Below are 23,970 nucleotides of genomic sequence, written 5' to 3'. Positions count from 1 at the left end.
GTGAAAATTTAAAGGAATAGTGATCATACTCTGAAGACCACAAGTTAGGACAGTTCAGTCAAATCTATAGAGATGATAGGGGAACTGTAAAGTGATGGGTTTAAGAATAAATGCAACTATAATTTTACCACATGTTTTCAAATCTTTCAAATTGTGTTATACGTAAATAGTTTGGTTTATTCTACTTTATCTTCATTTATTTTGCATAATGAACTTCTGTTTTATTGTTAAAAGCAAATTTGCAGCAGGCAAGCTTGAGTTTCAATTAAAGAATAGATGCTGAATAAAGAAGTGATCTACTGAGTCAGATTTTAGTCTGTGATATGTAATGAGGCAGAGTTGATTAGGGAGCTTAAGGTCAAGGAATCTGCAGGGGGCTATGACCATAATATTATAGAATTCACCCTGCAGTTTAAGAGGGAGAAGTTGGAATCAGATGTAATGAAATTATAGTTTAGTAAAGGTAAGTACAAAGACATGAAGGAAGAGTTGGCCAAAGTTAATCGGAAGTGGAGCCCAGCAGAGAAAGCTGTGGAGCAGCAATGTTGCTAGGGGTAATTCAGGAGTCACAGCAGATACTCATCCAAAGGAAGAAGAAATATACTAAGGGGAGGACAAGGCAACCACGGCTGACAAAGGAAAAAAACAGAACAATATGGTGAAGATTAGCCAGAAGCTAGAGGACTGGGAAGCCTTTAAAAACTAGCATAGAATAATTATGAAAGCAATAAGGGGGAAGAAGATGAAATATAAGAGTAAGTTAGCTAGTAATATAAAAGAAGATTGCAAGAGATTTTTTTGATGTATAAAAGGTAAGAGAAAGGCAAGAGTGGACATTGGACTGCTAGAAACTGAGGCTGGAGAAGTAGTAATGGGGAACAAAGAAATAGCAGAGAGATTGAATATGTACTGTACATCAGTTTTCACTGTGGAAAGCACCAGCAGCATGTCAGAACTTCAAGAGAGTTGGGGGTTGCAGTGAGCATAGTAGCCATCATTAAGGAGAGTGTGCTGGGGAAGCTGAAATATCTGAAGGTGGATAAATTACCTGGACCAGTTGGACAACACTCCAGAGTTCTGAGGGACATAGCTGAGGGGATTGTAGAGGCTCTTTCAGAAATCGCTGGAATCAGAAAGTATCCCAGAGGAGTGAAAAATGGCTAATGTAAACAATCCTATTTAAGAAGGAAGGGAGGCAGAAGACCGGAAACTATAGGCCAATTAACATGACATCAGTCATTGGTAAGATTTGAGAGTCCATTATTTAAAGATGCGATTGCAGAGTACTCAAAGTTAATGCCTAACAAGTCTGTTAGTATTCTTTGAGAAGGTAATGAGCAAGTCAGGCAAGGAGAGCCAGTAGACATGATCAGTTTGAATGATGGAATACTGTGAGCAGTTTTGGGCCCTGCATCGCAGAAAGGATGTGCCTGCCCTGGAGGGTACCAGAGAAGATTTACAAGAATGATCGCAGGGATGAAGAGCTTGTTATATGAGGAGTGGCTAGTCGAGACAGTTCAGAAGGATAAGGAGGATCTGATTGAAATTTACGAAATGCTGAGAGGGTTGGATAGTGTAAACGTGGAGAAGATGTTTCCACTAGTTGGAGAGACTAAGATCTGAGGGCATTGCTTCAGAGTGAAGGGACTACCCTTTGGACCTGAGGTGATGAGGAATTTCTTCAACCAGAGGGTGGTTAATCTGTGGAACCCATTGCCACAAAGGGCTGTGGAGGCCAAGTCATTGAATGTATTTAAGACAGACATAGATAGGTTCTTGACTGGTAGGGTGATTGTTATGGGGTGAAGGCAGGAGAATGGATCTGAGAAACATATCAGCCATGATTGAATGGAGGAAGAGACTTAATGGGCTAAATGACCTAATTCTGCTCCTAAAGGGAAAAAAAAAGTTTTGGACAAAGAGCAGACGAGTACTTCAAATCATAGAATCCCCAGATTGTGGAAGCAGGCCATTCAGCCCATCAAACTGACACTGACACTCCAAAGAGCATCCCAGCCAGACCTACCCCTACCCTGTCCCAATAAACATGCATTTCCTCTTGCTAACCCACCTAACCTACAAATCCCTGGACATTAGGGGAAATTTATCATCACCAATCCACCTAACCTGTACATCTTTGGACTGTGGGAGCAACTGGAGCACCCAGAGGAAACCCACGCAGACAGAGGGAGAATGTGCAAAGTTCGCACAGCCAGTCACCCAAGCCTGGAATTGAACCCAAGTCTTTGGCGCTGTGAGGCAGCATTGCTAACCATCGAGCCACCATACTTCAACCTGAAAAATAACTTTGTGTTAAAAATTGAATATGAATCCAGCTTACAAACACGAGAAGCTATTGTACCAATTTGATAAATGATTCTGTTTTAGCCTGTGCACAGCTGAACCTCTGTCATGCTCAACAGTTCAACATCTCCTTTCAATGGGAGAAGAACCAGATTTTGTGACAGAAACTTTGGTATTGTACCTAATATGTTAAGTATTATCTTATCATTAGCAAGTAGTGAACATACTGAACCACTGGGATTAATTCAATGTGAATGACAAGAACCACGTTGATAAAACAGTAAGAATTAAAAGTCTTGCACATATATTATCCCTTGTCATACTTTTCTGCCGCTTTTAAGGCAGAAACTCTGCTTCGAATAGTTTGAATAATAAAAAATATTGTTAGCACTCCTTAAGTAGACAGTGGTAATGTTGACTTAAGATTCATGAGATGTGGGCATCAATGGCTAGGCCAGCATTTATTGTCCATTCCTGTTACGGTCTTATCCAGTATTGGCATTAGCTAGTCCACGGCAGTATTGATATTTTTAAAACAAAGTCAATCTATTCCAAAATAAGTTATTATTTGAATTTATACAGTGCCTTTCACAACCTCAGAATTCACCAATTAAAGTCACTGAAGTACATTCAAAGTGTAGCACTGTTGAAATGTAGGAAACATTGTAACTACTTTGCGCATATAAAGTTTCACATAGAGCAGTGAGACAGTCTGTTGTGAACGTTGGTTCAGGAATGAATTGTCAAGATACCAGGGAGAAAATCTCTGACAATGTGTGTTGGGATTATTTACATCCATTCGAGAGGGCAGACACTACCTCAATTCAATCTTTCACTGGAAAAACAGCTCTTTGGTATTTTATGGGGGTGTTGGTTCAGAGCATACACAAGTCCCTGGAGTGACTTTTTGATGCCTATTGACTCAGAAATGAAAATGCTAGCACTGAGTCATTGCTGACATATTTAACACTTTTAACATGAATCTAGATGGCATCTGCAATCGTACTTCTGAGATTCAGCAAAAAAAACAGCAAAGTTTTCTTTTAAATATGAGCAAATAATGAACAAACGCCAAGAGTACAGCATGGAAACCTGTCTCCCTGTGCAGGCATTTTCTCTTTTTTCCCAAAAAATGAAAAAAAATGTATTCATCATCTTTCACATATATCAACATCCTGAGACACTTTGCAGGAGGCACAATCGTAGAAAATATAGGAGATGTGACTAAAAACATGGTCAAAAAATGTTATCTTCCAGAATGGTCGATGACCAGGAATTAGTTAACAAAGCGTAGAATCATAGAATCTCTAAAATGTGGAGAAAGGCCCAACCAGTTCACACCATCCCTCTGAAGAGCATCCCACCCAGACCCATTCCCCCTTCCCATGTAACCCTGCATTTTCCAAGGCCAATCTACCTAATTTATACCCTCCTGGTCCCCAATACTGTGAGATAGCAACACCAGCCACTGAGCCACCACACTGCCTCTGCGAGTCAATAGTTGCGATGTGACCACCTTGACATTAAATTAATAGTCTGAAGTTCAAGTTTTTGTAAAATATTTCAATTCAAGAAAAATTATCCAAATATTTAATTTACGCTCAACCTGTTGTTATAAGATGTGCCTTGAAGAAGGATTGTTCTGCCATGTTTCGTTCAAAAGCAAGTGTTGTAAACTTGGAGCCAAGCTGTTTGCTATATGCTCAGCTAGCTTTGTTTTTTTTTAAACATTGGTATACAGAAGCAGCATGAAAGGGTGGGTCAAGCTCCCACAGGACCAGGATTTTAATTTAACTTTCAGTAGTTGCTACTTCAGTCGGGTCTTGAAGCTGGATGTGAAAGCTGTTATTCCTCTCTGTGTTACAGCTAAAAGCTGGGGTTCTCTCTGCTGCTAGAATTGCATGTGAGACAATCTGTTTTACTGAATATGCCATTGCCAAAGGCATGTTTATGGCATGTTACTATATTGGAACAGTTGCTGTTTAGTGGTTAAATAATCCATTATACTGTTAAGTATTCCAATTTAGGTATATTACTGTAATTCTTCTTTCTTTTGTTTGAATTTTAACCATAGAGTAAGAATAAAGTTTTGCTTCAAACCTGGTAGTTTAACCAATTGATTTGCCTCCAGAACACAATATCTTACAGTGATAATGGGAACTGCAGATGCTGGAGAATCCGAGATAACAAAGTGTGAAGCTGGATGAACACAGCAGGCCCAGCAGCATCTCAAGAGCACAAAAGCTGACGTTTCGGGCCTAGACCCTTCATCAGAGAAGGGGATAGGGAGAGGGTTCTGGAATAAATAGGGAGAGAGGGGAAGACGGACCAAAGATGGAGAGAAAAGAAGATAGGTGGAGAGAGAGTATAGGTGGGGAGGTAGGGAGGGGATAGGTCAGTCCAGGGAAGACGGACAGGTCAAGGAGGCGGGATGAGGTGGTAGGTAGGAAATGGAGGTGTGGCTTGAGGTGGGAGGAAGGGATGGGTGAGAGGAAGAACAGGTTAGGGAAGCTGAGACAGGCTGGGCCGGTTTTAGGATGCAGTGGGGGAAGGGGAGATTTTGAAGCTTGTGAAGTCCACATTGATACCATTGGGCTGCAGGGTTCCCAAGCAGAATATGAGTTGCTGTTCCTGTAATCTTCGGGTGGCATCATTGTGACACTGCAGGAGGCCCATGATGGACATGTCATCTGAGGAATGGGACGGCGAGTTGAAATGGTTCGTGACTGGGAGGTGCAGTTGTTTATTGCGAACCGAGCGGAGGTGTTCTGCAAAGCAGTCCCCAAGCCTCCACTTGGTTTCCCCGATGTAGAGGAAGCCACACCGGGTGCAATGGATACAATATACCACATTGGCAGATGTGCACATGAACATCTGCTTGATATGGAAGGTCATCTTGGGGCCTGGGATAGGAGTGAGGGAGGAGGTATGGGGGAAAGTGTAGCACTTCCTGCGGTTGCAGGGGAAGGTGCCGGGTGTGGTGGGGTTGGAGGGGAGAGTGGAGCGGACAAGGGAGTCGCGGAGAGAGCAGTCTCTCCGGAAGGCAGACAAGGGTGGGGATGGAAAAATGGCTTGGGTGGTGGGGTCAGATTGTAGATGGCGCAAGTGTCGGAGGATGATGTGTTGTATCCGGAGGTTGGTGGGGTGGTATGTGAGAACGAGGGGGATCCTCTGGGGGCGGTTGTGGCGGGGGCGGGATGTGAGGGATGTGTTGCGGGAAATGCGGGAGATGCAGTCAAGGGCGTTCTCGACCACTGCGGGGGGAAAGTTGCAGTCCTTGAAGAACGTGGACATCTGGGATGTGCGGGAGTGGAATGCCTCGTCCTGGGAGCAGATGCGGCGGAGGCGGAGGAATTGGGAATAGGGGATGGAAGTTTTGCAGGAAGGTGGGTGGGAGGAGGTGTATTCTAGGTGGCTTTGGGAGTCAGTGGGCTTGAAATGGACATCAGTTTCCAGCTGGTTGCCTGAGATGGAGACTGAGAGGTCCAGCAAAGTGAGGGATGTGTTGGAGATGGCCCAGGTGAACTTGAGGTTGGGGTGGAAGGTGTTGGTGAAGTGGATGAACTGTTCGAGCTCCTCTGGGGAGCAAGAGGCTGCGCCGATACAGTCATCAATGTAACGGAGGAAGAGGTGGGGTTTGGGGCCAGTGTAGGTGTGGAAGTAAGACTGTTCCACGTAACCTACAAAGAGGCAGGCATAGCTGGGGCCCATGCGGGTACCCATGGCCACCCCCTTTGTCTGTAGGAAGTGGGAGGAGTCAAAAGCGAAGTTGTTGAGGGTGTGGACAAGTTCGGCGAGACGGATGAGGGTGTCGGTGGAGGGGGATTGGTCGGGCCTGTGGGACAGGAAGAAGGGGAGGGCCTTGAGGCCATCTGCATGAGGAATATAGGTGTATAGGGACTGGACGTCCATGGTGAAAATGGTAAAAATCTTACACTTGCCTTAAAAACAAAGAAAGCATTGGGGCCAAGACTATCTTTTTAAAATATTTTGAGGGGTTTGATCTGGTCAATAACACAGTCCTCTCCTTTCATTTGTTTATTTTCTCCTTCTTCTATTTTATTTTAATAGTGCTGTATTTTGGAAAAAGAAGTTCTGTTGTTTTTAACCTACACTTTCAAAAAATTTCCATTTTATTTTCCTGGTTCCGCGTCCTCAATTTGTAGCAAATTTTAAGAAGGGTTCCACTGACTAAAAACTGACTAATCCAAAATGGCTGATTCCCAAAACTGACATGCTGTCATTAAGGATTTATTTTAAAAAAACACGTTGAGGCCTAAAAGCACACTTGATAATAAAAGGATACTCAGTAGCTGGATTTCTGCCCTTGAGAACAGCATTTCCAAGCATTTCATAAGCATATGTTTTCAACTTGCTCTTGAGGTGTGAAAATCAGTGTTGCAGAGTGGCAGTTGCCTTAGGGACTAGCCAACTTGTATTCTGATTGAAATCAATTACAGACACTTTCTGTAGGGTGTTCCTGATCCACCATTCTCCCTCTTCATCTGGGCAGCAAGTAAAAAATGCACCCCAACAAATTCAGCCAAGACTGATGAAACAGCTAAAGTCTCTTTTGGGATGTTAAGGCTCGTGCTTGGGGTAGACCCACCTCAGTTCGCAAACAGAGTCAATAAATGTGGAGCTGGAAAAGCACAGCAGATCAGACAGCATCCGAGGAGCAGGGAAGTCAATGTTTCAAACACCACATTTACTGACTCTAGCTTCCAGCATCTGCGCTCCTTTCTGTCTCCTTTCAACCGCAAATAGACATAGAGCTGAAGCACAGTATGATCCCATAGTGGTACAAAGTTGGCAATCTCACATTGAAAGGTCACAGAATGATAAGTTTGGGAAACAGAAAGAATCCAGCATTTATTGCTTATTCTGCTTTGGGGTTGAAAATGAGACATTGGATTCGGAAGCAGCTTGGCTATGTGTCACGGCTGAAAGTGAAAGTGTTCCATTTTGCAGTGCCAGCATTCCTTCTCAAACACAAAATTGGCCAGGAATTGTAAAGAGAATGAGAGAAGGCCAAAGATAACAAGTGAGGCAGGGAACCCGAGTGGAAAACAGTAAAAAGGGCAGATTGGGTGAACAGGTTGACAAACCAATGACCTTTCTCAGGCAGGTTCTTTTCAAAAGAACATAAAGACTAATTGTAGTCTGCTACAGAATGAAAGAAAAGCTTGCATTCATACTTATCACAAACAATTCAAAGAACTTCAAACCAAACAATTGCTTTGAATTGTGTTGTTACTTAGACCAACACAACAGCCATTTGGCACACAGCATGATTCTGCAAACCACATCAAGATGAACAATCAGGCAACCTGTTTTTATTAAGCGATATTGGATAAGGGAGGAATATCTGCCACGGCACTAGGGACCAGACAATGGCACAACACAGAAGGAGGCCATTCAGCCCTTGGTACCTCTGCCAGCTCAATTAATTATACTTCAAATTGTTTCCTCGTGGTTTGCATTTTTTTTCTTTTTCAAGTTTACATCCAAGTTCCTTTTGAAAATTACAATTAAACGCACTTGAAGCACCTCTCAGGTACAGCATTCCAGATCATAACTCATAGCCTAAAAGAAAAATTCTCAATTCCCCTATGGACTTTAAACTTAAATTTGTGACCTATGATTACTGGCTTATTGTCGCCAGAACTAGTTTCTATCAATTTATTCTTTACAAAACCTTTCATAAATTTGGAAGACAGCAAAAGTCTGCCTTGTGTATATTCTTCCATTCGAGTATCAGAACACTTTAAGGGATGATTGACCTGCATAAGGGAAACTGGAAAATTTTCAGGTTGGATAGATGATAACTGGTCCTGGCATACTGTGCTCACAAAAACAGCCTCCTTATGCACTATCAAGCCCAGATCACCTCAAAGGAAAGAAAAGCTTTCTAGCTTTTAATCGTCACTGAGAACTTCTTAGAATCCTGACAGTGCAGAAACAGACCATTCGTCCCATCAAGATTACACCAACCCCATAAAGGACATCCCACCCAGACTCACACCTGCTACCCTGTAACCCTGCATGTCCCATGACGAATTCACCTAGTGTGCACACTCTGGGCGTTTTGACATGGTCAATCCCTCTAACCTGCACATCTTTGGACTGTAGGAGAAAACTGGAGCATCCAGGGGAAACCCACACAGACACAGCGAGAATATGTAAACTCCACTCAGCCACTTGTCTGAGGGTGGAATCAAACCTCGGTCCCCTGGACTGTGAAGCAGCAGGACTAACCACTGAGCCACCCTGCCATTCCTGATTACAAAATATATCTAAGCAAAGTCCAGAAGAACCTCATCCATCAGTGATGGTAGAAAGATGGAATGGGGGTTGCAATTAAATAGAGGATGAGTCAACCAAGTTAGCCGTGATTGGTTGAACTCCAGATGGAGCTCCTCTGTTTTGCCCATTTTCTTTCTTCTTCCCTCTTCTGCAGTTTTCCTTCCCTGCCCCCCAACAACTTTTAGATTCTTAAACTTATCCGGAGGAAATGGAGAAAGGAGGCAAATCCGAGCCCAGCACGGCATAGGAGAAAAGTCGGAGACTATGCAGAATAAGAGGCGGGTCCCGAAGGCACAATGCAGGCCGGAGCCCAGGCTGGTTGGGACACGGGTCATGGAGGTGAGTCACAGGCCGGAGGGCAGCATGTGGAGGCAGTCAGAGCCCAGGCTGGTTGGGACAGGGGTCATAGAGGTGAGTCACAGGCCGGAGCCCAGATTGGGAGGCAGTCAGAGCCCAGGCAGGTTGGGAGATGGGTCCTGGAGGTGAGTCACAGGCCGGAGGGCAGAGCGGGAGGCAGTCAGAGCCGAGGCTGGTTGGGACACGGGTCCTGGAGGTGAGTCACAGGCCGGAGAGCAGAGCGGGATGCAGTCAGAGCCCAGGCTGGTTGGGACACGGGTCCTGGAGGTGAATCACACCTGGAGGTGACGGCAGCACGTGGAGGCAGTGTGCTCTCGAGTTCTGAAGCCCAGCAGGCATGGACTCAGTGAAATCGACAATAACTTGATACTTTTTAAAGGTCCTTTTATTCTTATTCTGGATTGGGGATTATTTTGAGTTTTTAAAACTTTGAATTCCTATGCTACACTTCTTTTCACTCTTTCAATTCTGTAACAAACACTTAAAGTATCGGTACCTAGTTGCCCTGTGCCTAAGATGGTGCCAAAGTGGCAACATTACAAACTTTTCACTGCATGGGACTATAAACACTATTCTATTCGAAGAAGTAAATAGCCTACTCCTGCTTCTAATCTGTATGTTCATAACCAGATGGGCACTAATAGTAGGCTGGCAGCAATCCTTCTGTGAATTTCCAAATGGAAAATGCCAGTAGTAGACTGCCATTGGAAAGGAAATTTTGCTTTCTTCCCCTTCTTTCCTGCAGTGACTGACTGCTGAGGTTCAAACCAACCCAGTGCGAGAGGCCTCATCATTTTTACTATAGTCACTTTCTATAAACATGAAGCAAAGTGCTAAATATTTATGCAATGAGGAAAAGGTGAATTTGGCCAACCTCTATCTTATTCCTCATCAATGTCCACCGATCCTGACAATCTGAGATCAGTGACCTGAAGGCCACTAGGATGAATATGGTTTTCCCTAGGCTATGGGGAGCTGAACCCCATTATGGTACAATGATGGAAAGCAACTTAGCACCGACCAAGAATCAAACGTGCTATTTATCCAATTAATATGCCTATCAACTCTTTGTGATATAAATTGAACTGCTAGTTAATCAGCATTAACCCAATTATTGCACTGCTATTTTGCAGAGTTCTCCCTATACCATACATTTTAAATGCACCACATTTTTCAAACAGAAGCCACATCATAAATATCAATCTTTTGTTATGCTTTTTCATCTAAGCAAAATGCTTGGATAAAGAAAATTAATAGAAAAGTCATTGCCATGTGATACGGGAAATATCAGGCAGTATTGTTATTTGCTGAATGAGTGCAGTGGGACACCACTTCAGACAGATACTTTTTTAAAACTTTCAACTCATGAGCAACATTGAAAAGGCAGAAGGGTGTAAAAGAAAATAACACAGAACTGACCCAACAATACATCATAATTAGAAGCCAATAGAAAACTGATAACAGGAAATGGGAGGATCAAGATGAGGCCTTTAGCCCCAAGAAATTTAATTGATCATTCAGGGAAATGTGCTGACCTATCAACAAGGATGACCTTCTTCAGTCCATAAAATCTTTTTCTCTGCTTGAGATGTTCATCCAAAGGCAAGTCCTTAGTGATTATTTGCTGAATCATGGCAAACTGCCAAGACTGTGGAAAGGGTGAGGAGGCAGGCTCCATGTCTGCTGCAGACGGATTGGGGCTAGAATACTGTGCCGTTGGTGATAATCAGATCTGCACACTTGCCAAATGAGTTTACTGCGTCCTTTCCCATTTCTTAATTCTTATATTCTAGCCTTGCCTGCCCACATCCTCACCCCAAAAACAAAGCCAACTGTCCCATAAAACAACAACACGTATTTATGTTGCTCCTTTAATGTTGTAACCATCCCGTGGGGTCTTTACAGAAATATTGCAGAACAAAATATAACACCATGTCACAGAAGATATTAGGTCATATCACCAAAGGAACTATTAAGTCAAAGAGGCAGGTATTGAGGAGCATTTTAAAAAGGAAAGCAAAAAGTAGAGGCAAGGTTTTAGGGAACTCAATTTCAGAACTGAGGATCCAGGCAACCAAAGACATGGGCACCAATGGGCTAAAATAGAGGGTACTCATGACACCAGAACTATAAAAGTGCAGGGATCTCAGAGGGCTGTAGGAGATTACAGAGGGATAAAGTCTTGGAGAGACTGGAAAACAAATATGGGAATTTTAAAATCAATGGTGTTTCTTGAATTTGGGCCAATGTACACCATTGAATATGAGGTGATAGTTGAGCAGGACTTGATTCAAGTTAAGACACAGGAGGCAGAGTGTTTTTGCGACCTTAAGGGCAGTGGAATGTGAGTGATCAACAAGCAGTACACTTGAACAGTCAAGTCTAGAGGCAATGAAGGTGTCGATTGTCACATTGACTCTCCACACTTACTTCTCAAGCACTGGGGGTTAATATTCTGCCAACCTCTCCTTCCCACTTATAAGGTTACAAGAATTCAAACTTTAGTTTTTTTTGTGTGTCATCACTGGTTGTGAACATTGCTAACAAGGCTACAATTTATTGTCCATCCCTCCTGCAGCAGTCCTTAGGGTGGGGGCACATTCTCAGTTAGGAAGGGAGTTCCAGGATGTTGACCCAGTGACAGTTAGGGAACAGAGATATCATTCCAAGACAGGATGGCATGAAGCATGGTGGGCAATTTGAAAGTGATGGTGCTCCCATGTAGTTCCTTCTAGGTGAGAGAGTTCAGATGTCTGAAAGGTGCAGTCCAAGGAGCCTTGGTGTTACGATCTGGAACTCATGGCCTGATCAGTGGAAACAACTTTCAAAGAGGAATTGAACATATATTTGAATGAACAAAAATTCTAAAATTATACAATAAAAGGACAGTAGGAGTAATTATGTACATTCAGTACATAGAGAAGAATAATGCTAAAGAAAAACTTTGTAGATGCTGGAAATCTGACAAAAGAAAAATGCTGCAATGTTCAGCAGGTCTGGTAATGTTTGTGCAAACAGAAACAGTTCATGTTCCAGGTCAATGGCTCTTCCAGAACTGAAGACCAATGTTCATTTGCAGATGATTAAAGTGCAGTCAGCACTATGGAAATCCCTGTCCCTCTGATAGTTTTGACCCTGACAAAGGTTCCCTGATCTGAGCAGATTTGCCAAGAACTTCTCGCTACTTTCATTATACTTCTCCAGAATTGATTGGACGGTGTGTTGGTGGTAAGGGACATCACAATAGTATCACGTACATGCAATGGCGATACAACTTGGAATCCAAGCTTGGCTGTGACCATATTGCAATGTCTCAAACGTCGAAAAATGGAGAGCTCAAATCAGTAAATGGTAAAACTTGCCAGCTTAATTTCTGCAAATATTTGTAACTATTTGTAAAAGATGATTTTAATATACCATACGTGCAAGAAAGGTTGTCGGAATGAAGAATGAAATGGCAGAAGCCATTTGAAAAAGAAGCATGGATAAATATTTCAAGCAGAGAAAAATATAAAGCAGTTCAGGGATTTTGCAGAGCAGTGATATTCAGGTGAGAAACAAACACGATGGGTTAAATAGTTTTTAATCAGACATGAATCTCTTTCTTTCAATAGTACTACTTTGAACATCAAATAGAAAAAAAAATTGTTCAAATGCATGTTAACTGATAGTTAATGCTTGCATTGAGTCACACTGCACAGAAACTGACCCTTCCATCCAAGCAGTCTATGCCGAACACAATCCCAAATTAAACTAGTCCCACCTGCCTGTACTTGGCCTGTATCTCCCTCCCAGACAGTTCTTATTCATGTACTTATCCAAATGTCTTTTAAATACTGTAACTGTACATGCATCCACCACTTCCTCTGGGAATTTATTCCACATACAAATCACTCTGTGTAAAAAAAGATGCCCCTCCTTTCTTTTTTTAAATCTTTCTCCTCTCACCTTAAAAATATGTACTGAAGTATTGAAACATCCCACCCGAGGGAAAAGACACATCATTCATCTTACTAGTTGGACATTTTCTGCTTTGAAATATCAAAGTGACTCAAGTAGCAATGTGATAATAATCAGATAATCTGCTTTAACAATATTAAAGAATGCAATTAGATATTTTACATCCACCCTGGAAGATGAATGCAGGACCTCAGTTTGACATCCCACCTGAAAAACTGCAACTCCAACAGTGTATGTTCTCACAGCTCTTGCACTCATGGGCCAGCCTACAGAAAATGCTTGAATCTCCAGATTGGGACTTGAACACACAACATTCTGACTCAGAGTCCCGACTGGCATTGATATAACATTCAGCTTTTTCAGGCTGTGCCCGAGCTAAGGCCATGGAAGTTCTCAGCTGTCCCATGCCACGGTATCTCTTAACAACCCAGCAGGTAAGCCTTTCCTGGCATACCTGAGCAATTCCCAGGTCTGGCAGCCCTGGAAGATAAACCCTATGCTGTTAACGCACACACAGAAAGAAATGGAATTCTAGCTGACAGCTTAGCTGTAATTTGATTTATTTTTATGTGAGTCATTTGTAAATTCATGCTGTTCATAAATTCAAGAAAATAAGTTTACAATAAAGTTAACTATGTTCCATACCTGGACCTTAAATAAACAGCTAAGGACATTCTTAAAATTGAATGCATAGCCATAAATAGGAAATAAATGTTCAGTTCAGAAACAAAACATTCATATTTCAGCCCTATAATTACACTGCAACTGAAACTACTGTCTCTGATCTAACATGATAACCATGTAACTTGCTGTGCTTTTTCAGGAAAATCTATTTTTGAAACAAAACTATTTGTAAGAAATTACTGATAGTCTGAACTACAGATTGCACAGCACCAAAAAAAGAGGTTACTCTTTCCTATGTCTTATACAATTATTGAACCTTGACTCAAATGGGCTATCACATCCATTTCGCATTAACTCCTATGCCAGGGGCTTGGGCACTTAATCTAGATTGATAGTCTCCACAACAGTACTGAAGGAGTTCTGCACAGTCAGAGGTGGCATCCACCAAATGAGAATTTCAACTGAGGTTCTACCTACTTGCTCAGATTGCTTCTGTGAATGCTATTGATCCTGTGACACTCGGCAAGGAGTTTCCTTTAACATTCTGGTTACCATTGTCTTAGGCAAAGTCACAAACGCTGAGGAGCTTATTACCAAAATGAATTATGAAAAATGACCACATTTGCCCACAGAATAGCCGTCACTTAACTTTGTAATATGTCACCATGTCAAGTAGTTTGAATTTTATCTGCGAGATGTTGTACTGAGTTATATTATAGACTCACTGCATAGTTATGATTCAACTATTCAATGGTACCCATTTGGCCGAGCAGGAGCTGTAACAGCAATTTATGTAGCCTCCATTCCCCATTCTTTCCCTGTAGCCCAGCAATATAGATGTAATTTTTCACATTTATCTATTATTAATAAACTAAAAAAATTAAATCAGAAGGAAATGCAAATAAGCTGGGAAAAATGTCTCGGTGCAGAGACTTATCTCCAAAATGATTTGTAGCATTGACCCTTTTGCTCCAAAGGTTGAACAATTCTTAAATTCTTTTGTCCCTATTCAATTATTTTAACTTCAGCATAAGGAGCCCTGGGCAGCAAACCTTAACCCGTCATTTTACAACTTTCCTGCACAAACTGCAATCCACCCCCAACATGTAAATCTTCAACATACTAACAGCAAATGAAAAGAAAAGGCAGCTTACCAAAACGGGAAATCCAGTCAAAAAGTCGTAGATAAAAACTATTCCACTGATTAAGTAGGTTATCTGGAGAGAGGTTTTCAGTGGTTCAGAACCATCAATGGATGACCTCCTGTTACCCTGGGCATCTTCCACCACGATTGTGGGCACATTGAATTTGTTCTTGTTAGTATTGTTTCCGGCTTGGACAGTGAATGTTTGAAAGAGGGCGATGCCAATGCAGACCATGCCCATCACTACACTCCCACTAATCAGTAACAGGAAGCAGACCCCAAAACCGAGGCCTATCTCTGTGACGATGAAACGGCAGTCCTTAGCATAGAAGCGTTCTGTGGTGTCATGCCAGCCCACTGCAGGCAATGTAGATAGAATGAAGGATACCATCCAAATTCCCATCACCGTGTGCACAGCTTGCTTCTTGGTGTTACTCAACCTGGAACAGTTATTAAAAACAGTTAGACACCTCGCTGGTTCTAAACACCACTTACAATGCATTGTTCAAACATAATGAATGTAAGTACTACGTAATAACTCTCACTTTTCTCTTGGTATGACATATAAAGGAATTGTATTTCACAGAACTTGCAGCAGAACAACATGCTATGCAGTATAAAACATCTACCTGTGGCTGCACTTATGCCACAGACCTGACTCTGCTCACTCATGTAAACCTACTTTTGAAGAATCATTTTCAAGTTTTGTTGTCCAAGGTTAATAACTGGAGGTAAGGTGAAAGGTCTTTTACGATCAGAAGGTAGAAAACATGTGCAGGAAGGCTGACGTTTCGGGCCTAGACCCTTCTTCAGAAATGGGGGAGCTGAAGGGGGTTCTGAAATAAATAGGGAGAGAGGGGGAGGTGGACAGAAGATGGATAGAGGACAAGATAGGTGAAGAGGAGACAGACAGGTCAAAGAGGTGGGGATGGAGCCAGTACAGGTGAGTGTAGGTGGGGAGCTAGGAAGGAGATAGGTCAGTCCAGGGAAGAAGGTCAGGTCAACTGGGCAGGATGAGGTTAGTAGGTAGGAGATGGGGGTGGAGCTTGAGGTGGGAGGAGAGTATAGGTGGGAGGTGGGGATGAGCTGGGCTGGTTTTGGGATGCGGTAGGCGGAGGGGAGATTTTGAAGCTTGTGAAGTCCACATTGATACCATTGGGCTGCAGGTTTCCCAAGCGGAATATGAGTTGCTGTTCTTGTAACCTTCCGGTGGCATTGTTGTGGCACTGCAGGAGGCCCAGGATGGACATGTCGTCCGAGGAACGGGAGGGGGGGTTGAAATGGTTCGCGACAGGGAGGTGCAGTTGTTTAGTGCGAACCGAGCGGAGGTGTTCTGCGAAGCGGTCCCCAAGCCTCCGCTTGGTTTCCCCGATGTAGAGGAGGCCACAACGGGAACAGCAGAAGTAGTATACCACATTCTGCCAATGTGGTATACTGCATCCACTGTTCCCACGGTGGCCTCCTCTACTTCGGGGAAACCAAGTGGAGGCTTGGGGACCGCTTCGCAGAACACCTCCGCTTGGTTTGCACTAAACAACTGCACCTCCCAGTCGCGAACCATTTCCACTCCCCCTCCCGTTCCTCAGACAACATGTCCATCCTGGGCCTCCTGCACTGCCACAATGATGCTACCCGAAGGTTGCAGGAACAGCAACTCATATTCCGCTTGGGAAACCTGCAGCCCAATGGTATCAATGTAGATTTCATAAGCTTCAAAATCTCCCCTCCCCTCAACCGCATCCCAAAACCAGTCCAGTTCGTCCCGCTTCCCTAACCTGTCGTTCCTCCAACCTATCCCCTCCTCCCACCTCAAGCTCCACCCCCATCTCCTACCTACTAGCCCCATCCCACCCCCTTGATCTGTCTGTCCTTCCTGGACTGACCTATCCCCTCTCTACCTCTCCACCTATACTCACCTGTACTGGCTCCATCCTCGCCTCTTTGACCTGTCTATCTCCTCTCCACCTATCTTCTCCTTTATCCATCTTCTATCCACCTCCAACACTGTCCTATTTATTTCAGAACCCTCTTCTCCTCCCCCATTTCTGAAGAAGGGTCAAGGCCCGAAACATCAGCCTTTCTGCTCCTCTGATGCTCCTGGCCTGCTGTGTTCATCCAGCTCTACACCTTGTTACCTCAGATTCTCCTGCATCTGCAGTTCCCACTATCTCTGATAGAAAACATAATGCTAAGATTACAAAGGATACATGCTTTACCCTCAGATCATGAGCATTTCACTTTTCTATGAGTGTTACTTTACTCATTCAAATCCCTGTCCAGTATAACACGCAGCACTGACTCTCCATCCAAACAGCATATCTCATTGCCAGTCTGTATCCTGTGTCTGCAGTGGTCTCTGGGGGAGGATCATCATTACAAAGCTGCGACAGAATTTTTGGAGGGGCAGGTGTTGAATGGTGTAGTCAACTGAAAAAGGGTTTCTTTAAAGAACGAGGAGGTATCATCCATAAATGCTTCCATTGAGGTCGAGTCCTAACGTGGCACATCCATCACACATATAATACATATGAACACACATCACATATTAATACACACACATTTGTACATGTATACTACATGCCTGCAGACAATATTAGAGTGTCCTGTCACACTCCCCATATGTGAAAATGTTGCAAGTCACTGTGTAGCCAACAAAACAGGCATGATTAGCACTGATGGGATGATATCCTGATACAGCAGAAAGAGGGTAGAGAAAATCAGCAAATAAACTGGGAACACACAGCAGCTGTGAGGTACAGGTTTCTCATGTTTATGCACACAAAAACTGACTTCAAGAGTAGAGATAGCAAGCTGTTGAGCTGGATGAACGCAGCATGCCAAATAGCATCGGACGGTGTAGGCCCAACACATCAGCCTTCCTGCTCCTCGATGCTGCTTGGCCTGCTGTGTTCATCCAGCTCTACACCTTGTTATCTCAGATTCTCCAGCATCTGCAGTTCCTATTATCTCCGACTTAAAAAGCACTTCTGTGGCCTGGTCCCTGCATGAAACTTCATTTTATTCCTAACTTTCTGCTCGCTTTGTTTTTCTGTGTTTAACATATCAAGGCACTGAATTAATTATTCACTCCTACCGTGCCTCAGGGTGTGAATTAAATATTCATAGCCCCTCCCAACCAAACAAATTAAATGCAAATTATTCAGTCAAACTCTGTTGGAATAACTGGCAGACCAGTTTAACATATAAAATAGGGGTGTGCTGTAACTCTGCTCTTAATGAGCAGACTTATCAGCTCAGCTAAGTATAAGATAACTCTTAGGAACAAGCAACCTCAAGAATGGGAAAGATGCTATGTTTTTGAAATAAACAGAGAAAGTGCTGTAGAAACTCAGCAGATCTGGCAGTATCTCTGGAGAGAAACAGAGTTAACATTTCAAGTCCAGCATGATTTCTCTTCTTCAGAACCCAATCCAGTGCTATGCTGTTATGTGATAATAAAATGTGAGGCTGGATGAACACAGCAGGCCAAGCAGCATCTCAGGAGCACAAAAGCTGACGTTTCGGGCCTAGACCCTTCATCAGAGAGGGGGATGGGGGGAGGGAACTGGAATAAATAGGGAGAGAGGGGGAGGCGGACCGAAGATGGAGAGCAAAGAAGATAGGTGGAGAGGGTGTAGGTGGGGAGGTAGGGAGGGGATAGGTCAGTCCAGGGAAGACGGACAGGTCAAGGAGGTGGGATGAGGTTAGTAGGTAGCTGGGGGTGCGGCTGGGGGTGGGAGGAAGGGATGGGTGAGAGGAAGAACCGGTTAGGGAGGCAGAGACAGGTTGGACTGGTTTTGGGATGCAGTGGGTGGGGGGGAAGAGCTGGGCTGGTTGTGTGGTGCAGTGGGGGGAGGGGATGAACTGGGCTGGTTTAGGGATGCAGTGGGGGAAGGGGAGATTTTGAAACTGGTGAAGTCCACATTGATACCATATGGCTGCAGGGTTCCCAGGCGGAATATGAGTTGCTGTTCCTGCAACCTTCGGGTGGCATCATTGTGGCAGTGCAGGAGGCCCATGATGGACATGTCATCAAGAGAATGGGAGGGGGAGTGGAAATGGTTTGTGACTGGGAGGTGCAGTTGTTTGTTGCGAACTGAGCAACAAACAACTGCACCTCCCAGTCGCAAACCATTTCCACTCCCCCTCCCATTCTCTTGATGACATGTCCATCATGGGCCTCCTGCACTGCCACAATGATGCCACCCGAAGGTTGCAGGAACAGCAACTCATATTCCGCCTGGGTACCCTGCAGCCATATGGTATCAATGTGGACTTCACCAGTTTCAAAATCTCCCCTTCCCCCACTGCATCCCTAAAACAGCCCAGTTCATCCCCTCCCCCCACTGCACCACACAACCAGCCCAGCTCTTCCCCCCCACCCACTGCATCCCAAAACCAGTCCAACCTGTCTCTGCCTCCCTAACCGGTTCTTCCTCTCACCCATCCCTTCCTCCCACCCCCAGCCGCACCCCCAGCTACCTACTAACCTCATCCCACCTCCTTGACCTGTCCGTCTTCCCTGGACTGACCTATCCCCTCCCTACCTCCCCACCTACACCCTCTCCACCTATCTTCTTTGCTCTCCATCTTCGGTCCGCCTCCCCCTCTCTCCCTATTTATTCCAGTTCCCTCCCCCCATCCCCCTCTCTGATGAAGGGTCTAGGCCCGAAACGTCAGCTTTTGTGCTCCTGAGATGCTGCTTGGCCTGCTGTGTTCATCCAGCCTCACATTTTATTATCTTGGAATCTCCAGCATCTGCAGTTCCCATTATCTCTGATACTATGCTGTTATGTTCTGATGAGGCCATATGGCAATGATTTAAGCTCTGCTAGAGATAAGACAGAATGGTCCCAACCCGAAACGTCAACTTTCCTGCTCCTCAAATGCTGCCTGGCCTGCTGTGTTCCTCCAGCTCCACACTGCATTATCTCTGACTCCAGCATCTGCAGTTCTTACTATCTATGCTATTAAGTTGCCAACTCCTACTGTACATATTCCTGGAGGGTTCCAATTCCCTTCCCTTGCCTTGTGCACTCAACCAGCCGTCTCTCTTTTCATCTCCAACTCAGCTAATAAAAGGAAAGTCGCCATTGTCCTGGTGAATTTTAGAGCATCTCTCCCATTGTGGTAGTTTCACCTAAGGGACACTGTGCCTTAGAGAGAGGAGAATATTGAGAAGGTGAGTCACTCATAGGAACCTCAGCTGGTGTGGGAATTGAACCAATGTTGCTGGTGTCAGTCTGTATCACAAATCAGCTGTTAAGCCAACTGAGCGAACCAACCACCCATTGATAACAAGACTCTGAAAGAATGAAAAGAACATGGATTTCAGGAAGCCTCCAATTGATTTTTCTCCTGAGTTTGAAAGTGTCCAAGATACCATTATGATTATGAAATTTAAAAGGTTTTGGGTCTGTATGTTTAAATTTAAGGTAGAATGAAGGATGTCATATAACTGGTTCTGAGGTCTGACTGACAGCAAGACTTTCTTTATTATTACAGATTAACAAAATATTTAGGTGTTTTACTTGGAGGTAGGTGCACGGTTTTTATATTTGGAAACAATGGCAGTGTGCTGTGTGTTAACATTGGAGACTGCAGCCTGAATTTTCAATTCTTAGCTGGGAGCCTAGTCAAGAAAATGCAGGGTCTCCTATGGCGTTGTGGACATCTCCATACCTCAAAGCTAAAAGGCCTGGGTTTAATGCTCACCAGAGGTATCACAAATGTCAGCAAACACAACTCACAAGTCATAGAGACATAGACAGACACAGCACGGAACCAGGCCCTTCAGTCCAACTCATCTATGCCAACCAGATTTCCTATTTAAATCTAGCCTCATTTGCCAGCATTTAGCCCATATCCCTCTTAAACCCTTCCTATTCATGTACCCATCCAGATGTCTTTTAAATGTTATAATTGTACCAGCCTCCTCCACTTCCTCTGGCAGCTCATTCCATACACGCACCACCCTCTGCGTGATAAAGTTGCCCCTTAGGACCTTTTACATCTTTCCCCTCTCATCTTAAACCTATGCCCTCTAGTTTTGGACTCCCCCACCTGGGGAAAAGACCTTGTCTATTCACCCTACCTATGCCCCTCATTATTTTGTAAACCTCTATGAGGTCACCCCTCAGCCTCTGAAGCTCCAAGGAAAATAGCCCCAGCCTATTCAGCATCTCCCTACAGCTCAAACCTTCTAACCCTGGCTACATCCTCTGGGTAATCTGAGATGGAGGACAGGAAGAAATTGTGGCTGTAAGAGCTGCTGCTTTTTTGAGGTATTTTCAGTGTTGGGGCTGATTTCCTTGAATTCTAGGAGCAGTAATTACTGTTTTTTTAAGCTGTTGCATTGTTTTGGAATTTTGGGGGATAAAAATCAAAAGAACGGCACTTTAAAAAAGGAAGAAGGGTAACAAAGGCAGTGATCACATGGTAGGAAGTGAATTAACAGATGAGGATGTTCACAATGTCGTTGCACAGTGTGTGTGGTAAGTCGAGTCTGATCAGACACTTTGGTGGCAATTGCAGGGGCTGCCTGGTGTGTACATACACAGAAGTGGGGCATTCAGCCCTTCAAGCCTGCCCTGCATTCAAGAAGTTTGTGGCTGATCTGATTTTAACCTCAAATGCACAAATTATTTCAGTAGACTTCAGTAAAAGCAAGCTTTCAACATTGTATCAACACAAGATCTACAAAAGATGTAGAGTTGCAAAATTCACTGACTTCACCTGAATCTTGTGAGAAGAGATTCTAGTGAAGACTTACATCATTCAAGCATGTTGGACTGGCCTGGGAAAGTGCAAGTGGTATAGATAATCATATATATTTGGCGATAGAGGCTCAATGGGCCAAAGGTCTTCCTTACTGTATGATTCTATAATTATATGGTTCCAGCCTACCCTAAGAACATTTCAACTCCTTGCTTAACAATAATCTATGTACCTCTGACTTAAAAAATATTCGAGGACTCTGCTTCCATCACCATTTCAGGAAGATACAATTGGCCGTCTGAGATAAAGAAAATTTGCCTCATCTCTGTTTTAAATGGGTGAGACCTGATTTCTAAATAGTGGCACCTTGTTTTAGGGGCTGGGTGTTAGGCCAGGTCTCAGTGTTTCAGTTCTTTGTTCTAACTGTAAAAAGCAACAGAGAACAGTCCTTATCACTTATTCTGCCCAACCCCAAAGCCCTCCACATGCTAGCTCATTTCTGCTATCTACTCCAATATCCCCTCAACGCCTCCAAGCTAACCAATACCCTTCTACACCTTCTACTTGTCTCTATTGTTCCCCATAACCCTCAGGTAAACCTATTCCTGCAGACTTGCATGGCCTCTCATAATCACCCTTCCACACTATTCCCCTTTATCCCCTCTTGCCAAGCCCATACCCCTCAGAACTTCTAGGCAGGCTATGTCCCTCAACCCACTCACCATGTCCATGCATAGCTCTATGCCAATTCATACTAAGTCTTGCCTCTACAAACTACCCTATTCTCTTTTATCCCCGATGGCAATCCACCCAATATCTACTTTGGCGTTCTGAGAAGAAATAAAATAATGTTCTATCTGCGTGTTGCTGACTTTACTTTGCAATTAAGAAAAACTGTCATTTATTAAAAAATAATTCACTTGGTTTAAATTTCTTCAACTCTGCAATCCCTTACGAATACATTTACTTCAATTGTACAATTCTCTGTAAAAATAAGCATTTGTATTCATAGATACATCAAAGACTTGGAGCTGTTGATCCAATAGCCCACAGTGAAAACAACTGGTACAAAATCAGCCATGCAGCATAAATCATATCATGATCTCTCTCAGGTTGATGTCAACAAAGAAAAATAGGAAGATATGATACTTTTTCCTCTAAACTGTAGGATATGTCCTTAATTTAAAGGTCAGCAGGTTTTAAAGGTCTTGTCAGCATTACAGTTCCAATGGGCTTACCAATTTCATTGAGTTTATTCACTTCTTAGATGTCTACTTTAATCATCCCAAATTTCATTTGGCCTCTCCAAAAGGGGTCCCGACACCTTTCCAAAGAATGCCAGTACACTTAGACCTTACCCTAAACATTTCATGAATGGAAGTTATACCTGCTTGAAGGCAACTCTTCCTATGTGCAGCAGCCTCCAAAACCACCACATACAAAGTACAATATACTTGAAGCTGCAACTTGGTGATACATTGAGATCAGTTGGCTGGATAGCTTATTCAAAATGTAGAACGAAACCAATAGTGTGGGTTCAGTTACTGCACTGGCTGAGGTTACAATTAACAAATCTCCTTCTCAACATCTTCCCTGTCCTGAGATGTGGTGAGCTTTAGGTTAAACCACCATCAGTCATCCCTGTTTCTAATGAGACAGCAGGCTATGGTCTGGTATAACTATGGTGACTTTATCTTTACAGGGAAAACTCAAACTTGTTGTGTATCAGAAACCAATGTGGACTGTTTGCTATAAGGACTGTACTGCAGTAGAAATTGCAATGTGAGGGAAGTATTACAGAGGATAGTTCATTTCTGTAGATTACAGTATAAATCACCAATAAAAATTGTGTTTGGTTTAGCATTTTCAGTAATTTGTTACAGTAAAAATCTTAAAATACAAAATCTTGTCATGTTATCCTTTATAGCTATTAACTGGAAGTTCAAATTTTAAATAGTATCAGTTTCTGCAGAGATTGTAACAATATTAATCCTCAATGTTTAGAGACTCGAGGACAATTCTGGAAGATTGGTAACCATACATCAGCATTAGGACCTGAGAACTTAAAACAGCCAAAGGAAAGATTATTAGCACAAAATGAAAGACAGGTTGTTACAGCATTCATGTGCAACTACAATCATCCACATTGGTGTTGATGTAACAATGGGTTTGTGGTTTGAGAATTTTTTCTGTGCTCTAGTCAGAAATACAAGGAATGGATCCTGGAATAGGACAGAAAAGCCTATAGAATCAGCTATTACATTTTGGATTTTGAACCGGTGCTAGACTGAATGTTTTTCTACCGTTGATGAGTCCACTGGTGGGACGAGAAGGAATTGGGAATTTGGCACAAGAAGGATGCAGCTACGAGAATCCAGTCACATGGTGACAAGTTCATGAAATTATGCAACTCGGCCTTGCCATCTGACCATGTCATGAGAGGATGGCTCTAATTTCGGGAGACCCACCACACCTTATACTCATGCAGGAGGAGACACTGTATTTAAAAGGTAGAAAGTCCTGTTTAAATGATTAAATTTTGCATGCAGTTGTTTAGA

General features: G+C 43.3%; 1 protein-coding gene across 8 annotated transcripts in view; it reads right to left on the bottom strand.

The window, feature by feature from the left end:
- LOC125466501 (probable G-protein coupled receptor 153) overlaps positions 1–23,970 on the bottom strand; it is a 95,928-nt gene that overhangs the window by 36,231 nt on the left and 35,727 nt on the right. For all 8 annotated transcript variants that reach the window (XM_048561041.1, XM_048561039.1, XM_048561035.1 and 5 more), the window contains one exon: positions 14,706–15,135. In XM_048561041.1, the coding sequence (XP_048416998.1) occupies positions 14,706–15,135 (430 nt within the window). The remainder of the gene's footprint in view (positions 1–14,705; positions 15,136–23,970) is intronic.

This window comes from Stegostoma tigrinum, chromosome 28 (genome assembly GCF_030684315.1).
Source record: "Stegostoma tigrinum isolate sSteTig4 chromosome 28, sSteTig4.hap1, whole genome shotgun sequence".
NCBI classification, from domain to species: domain Eukaryota; kingdom Metazoa; phylum Chordata; class Chondrichthyes; order Orectolobiformes; family Stegostomatidae; genus Stegostoma; species Stegostoma tigrinum.
This window is presented reverse-complemented; position numbering and strand designations above follow the sequence as displayed.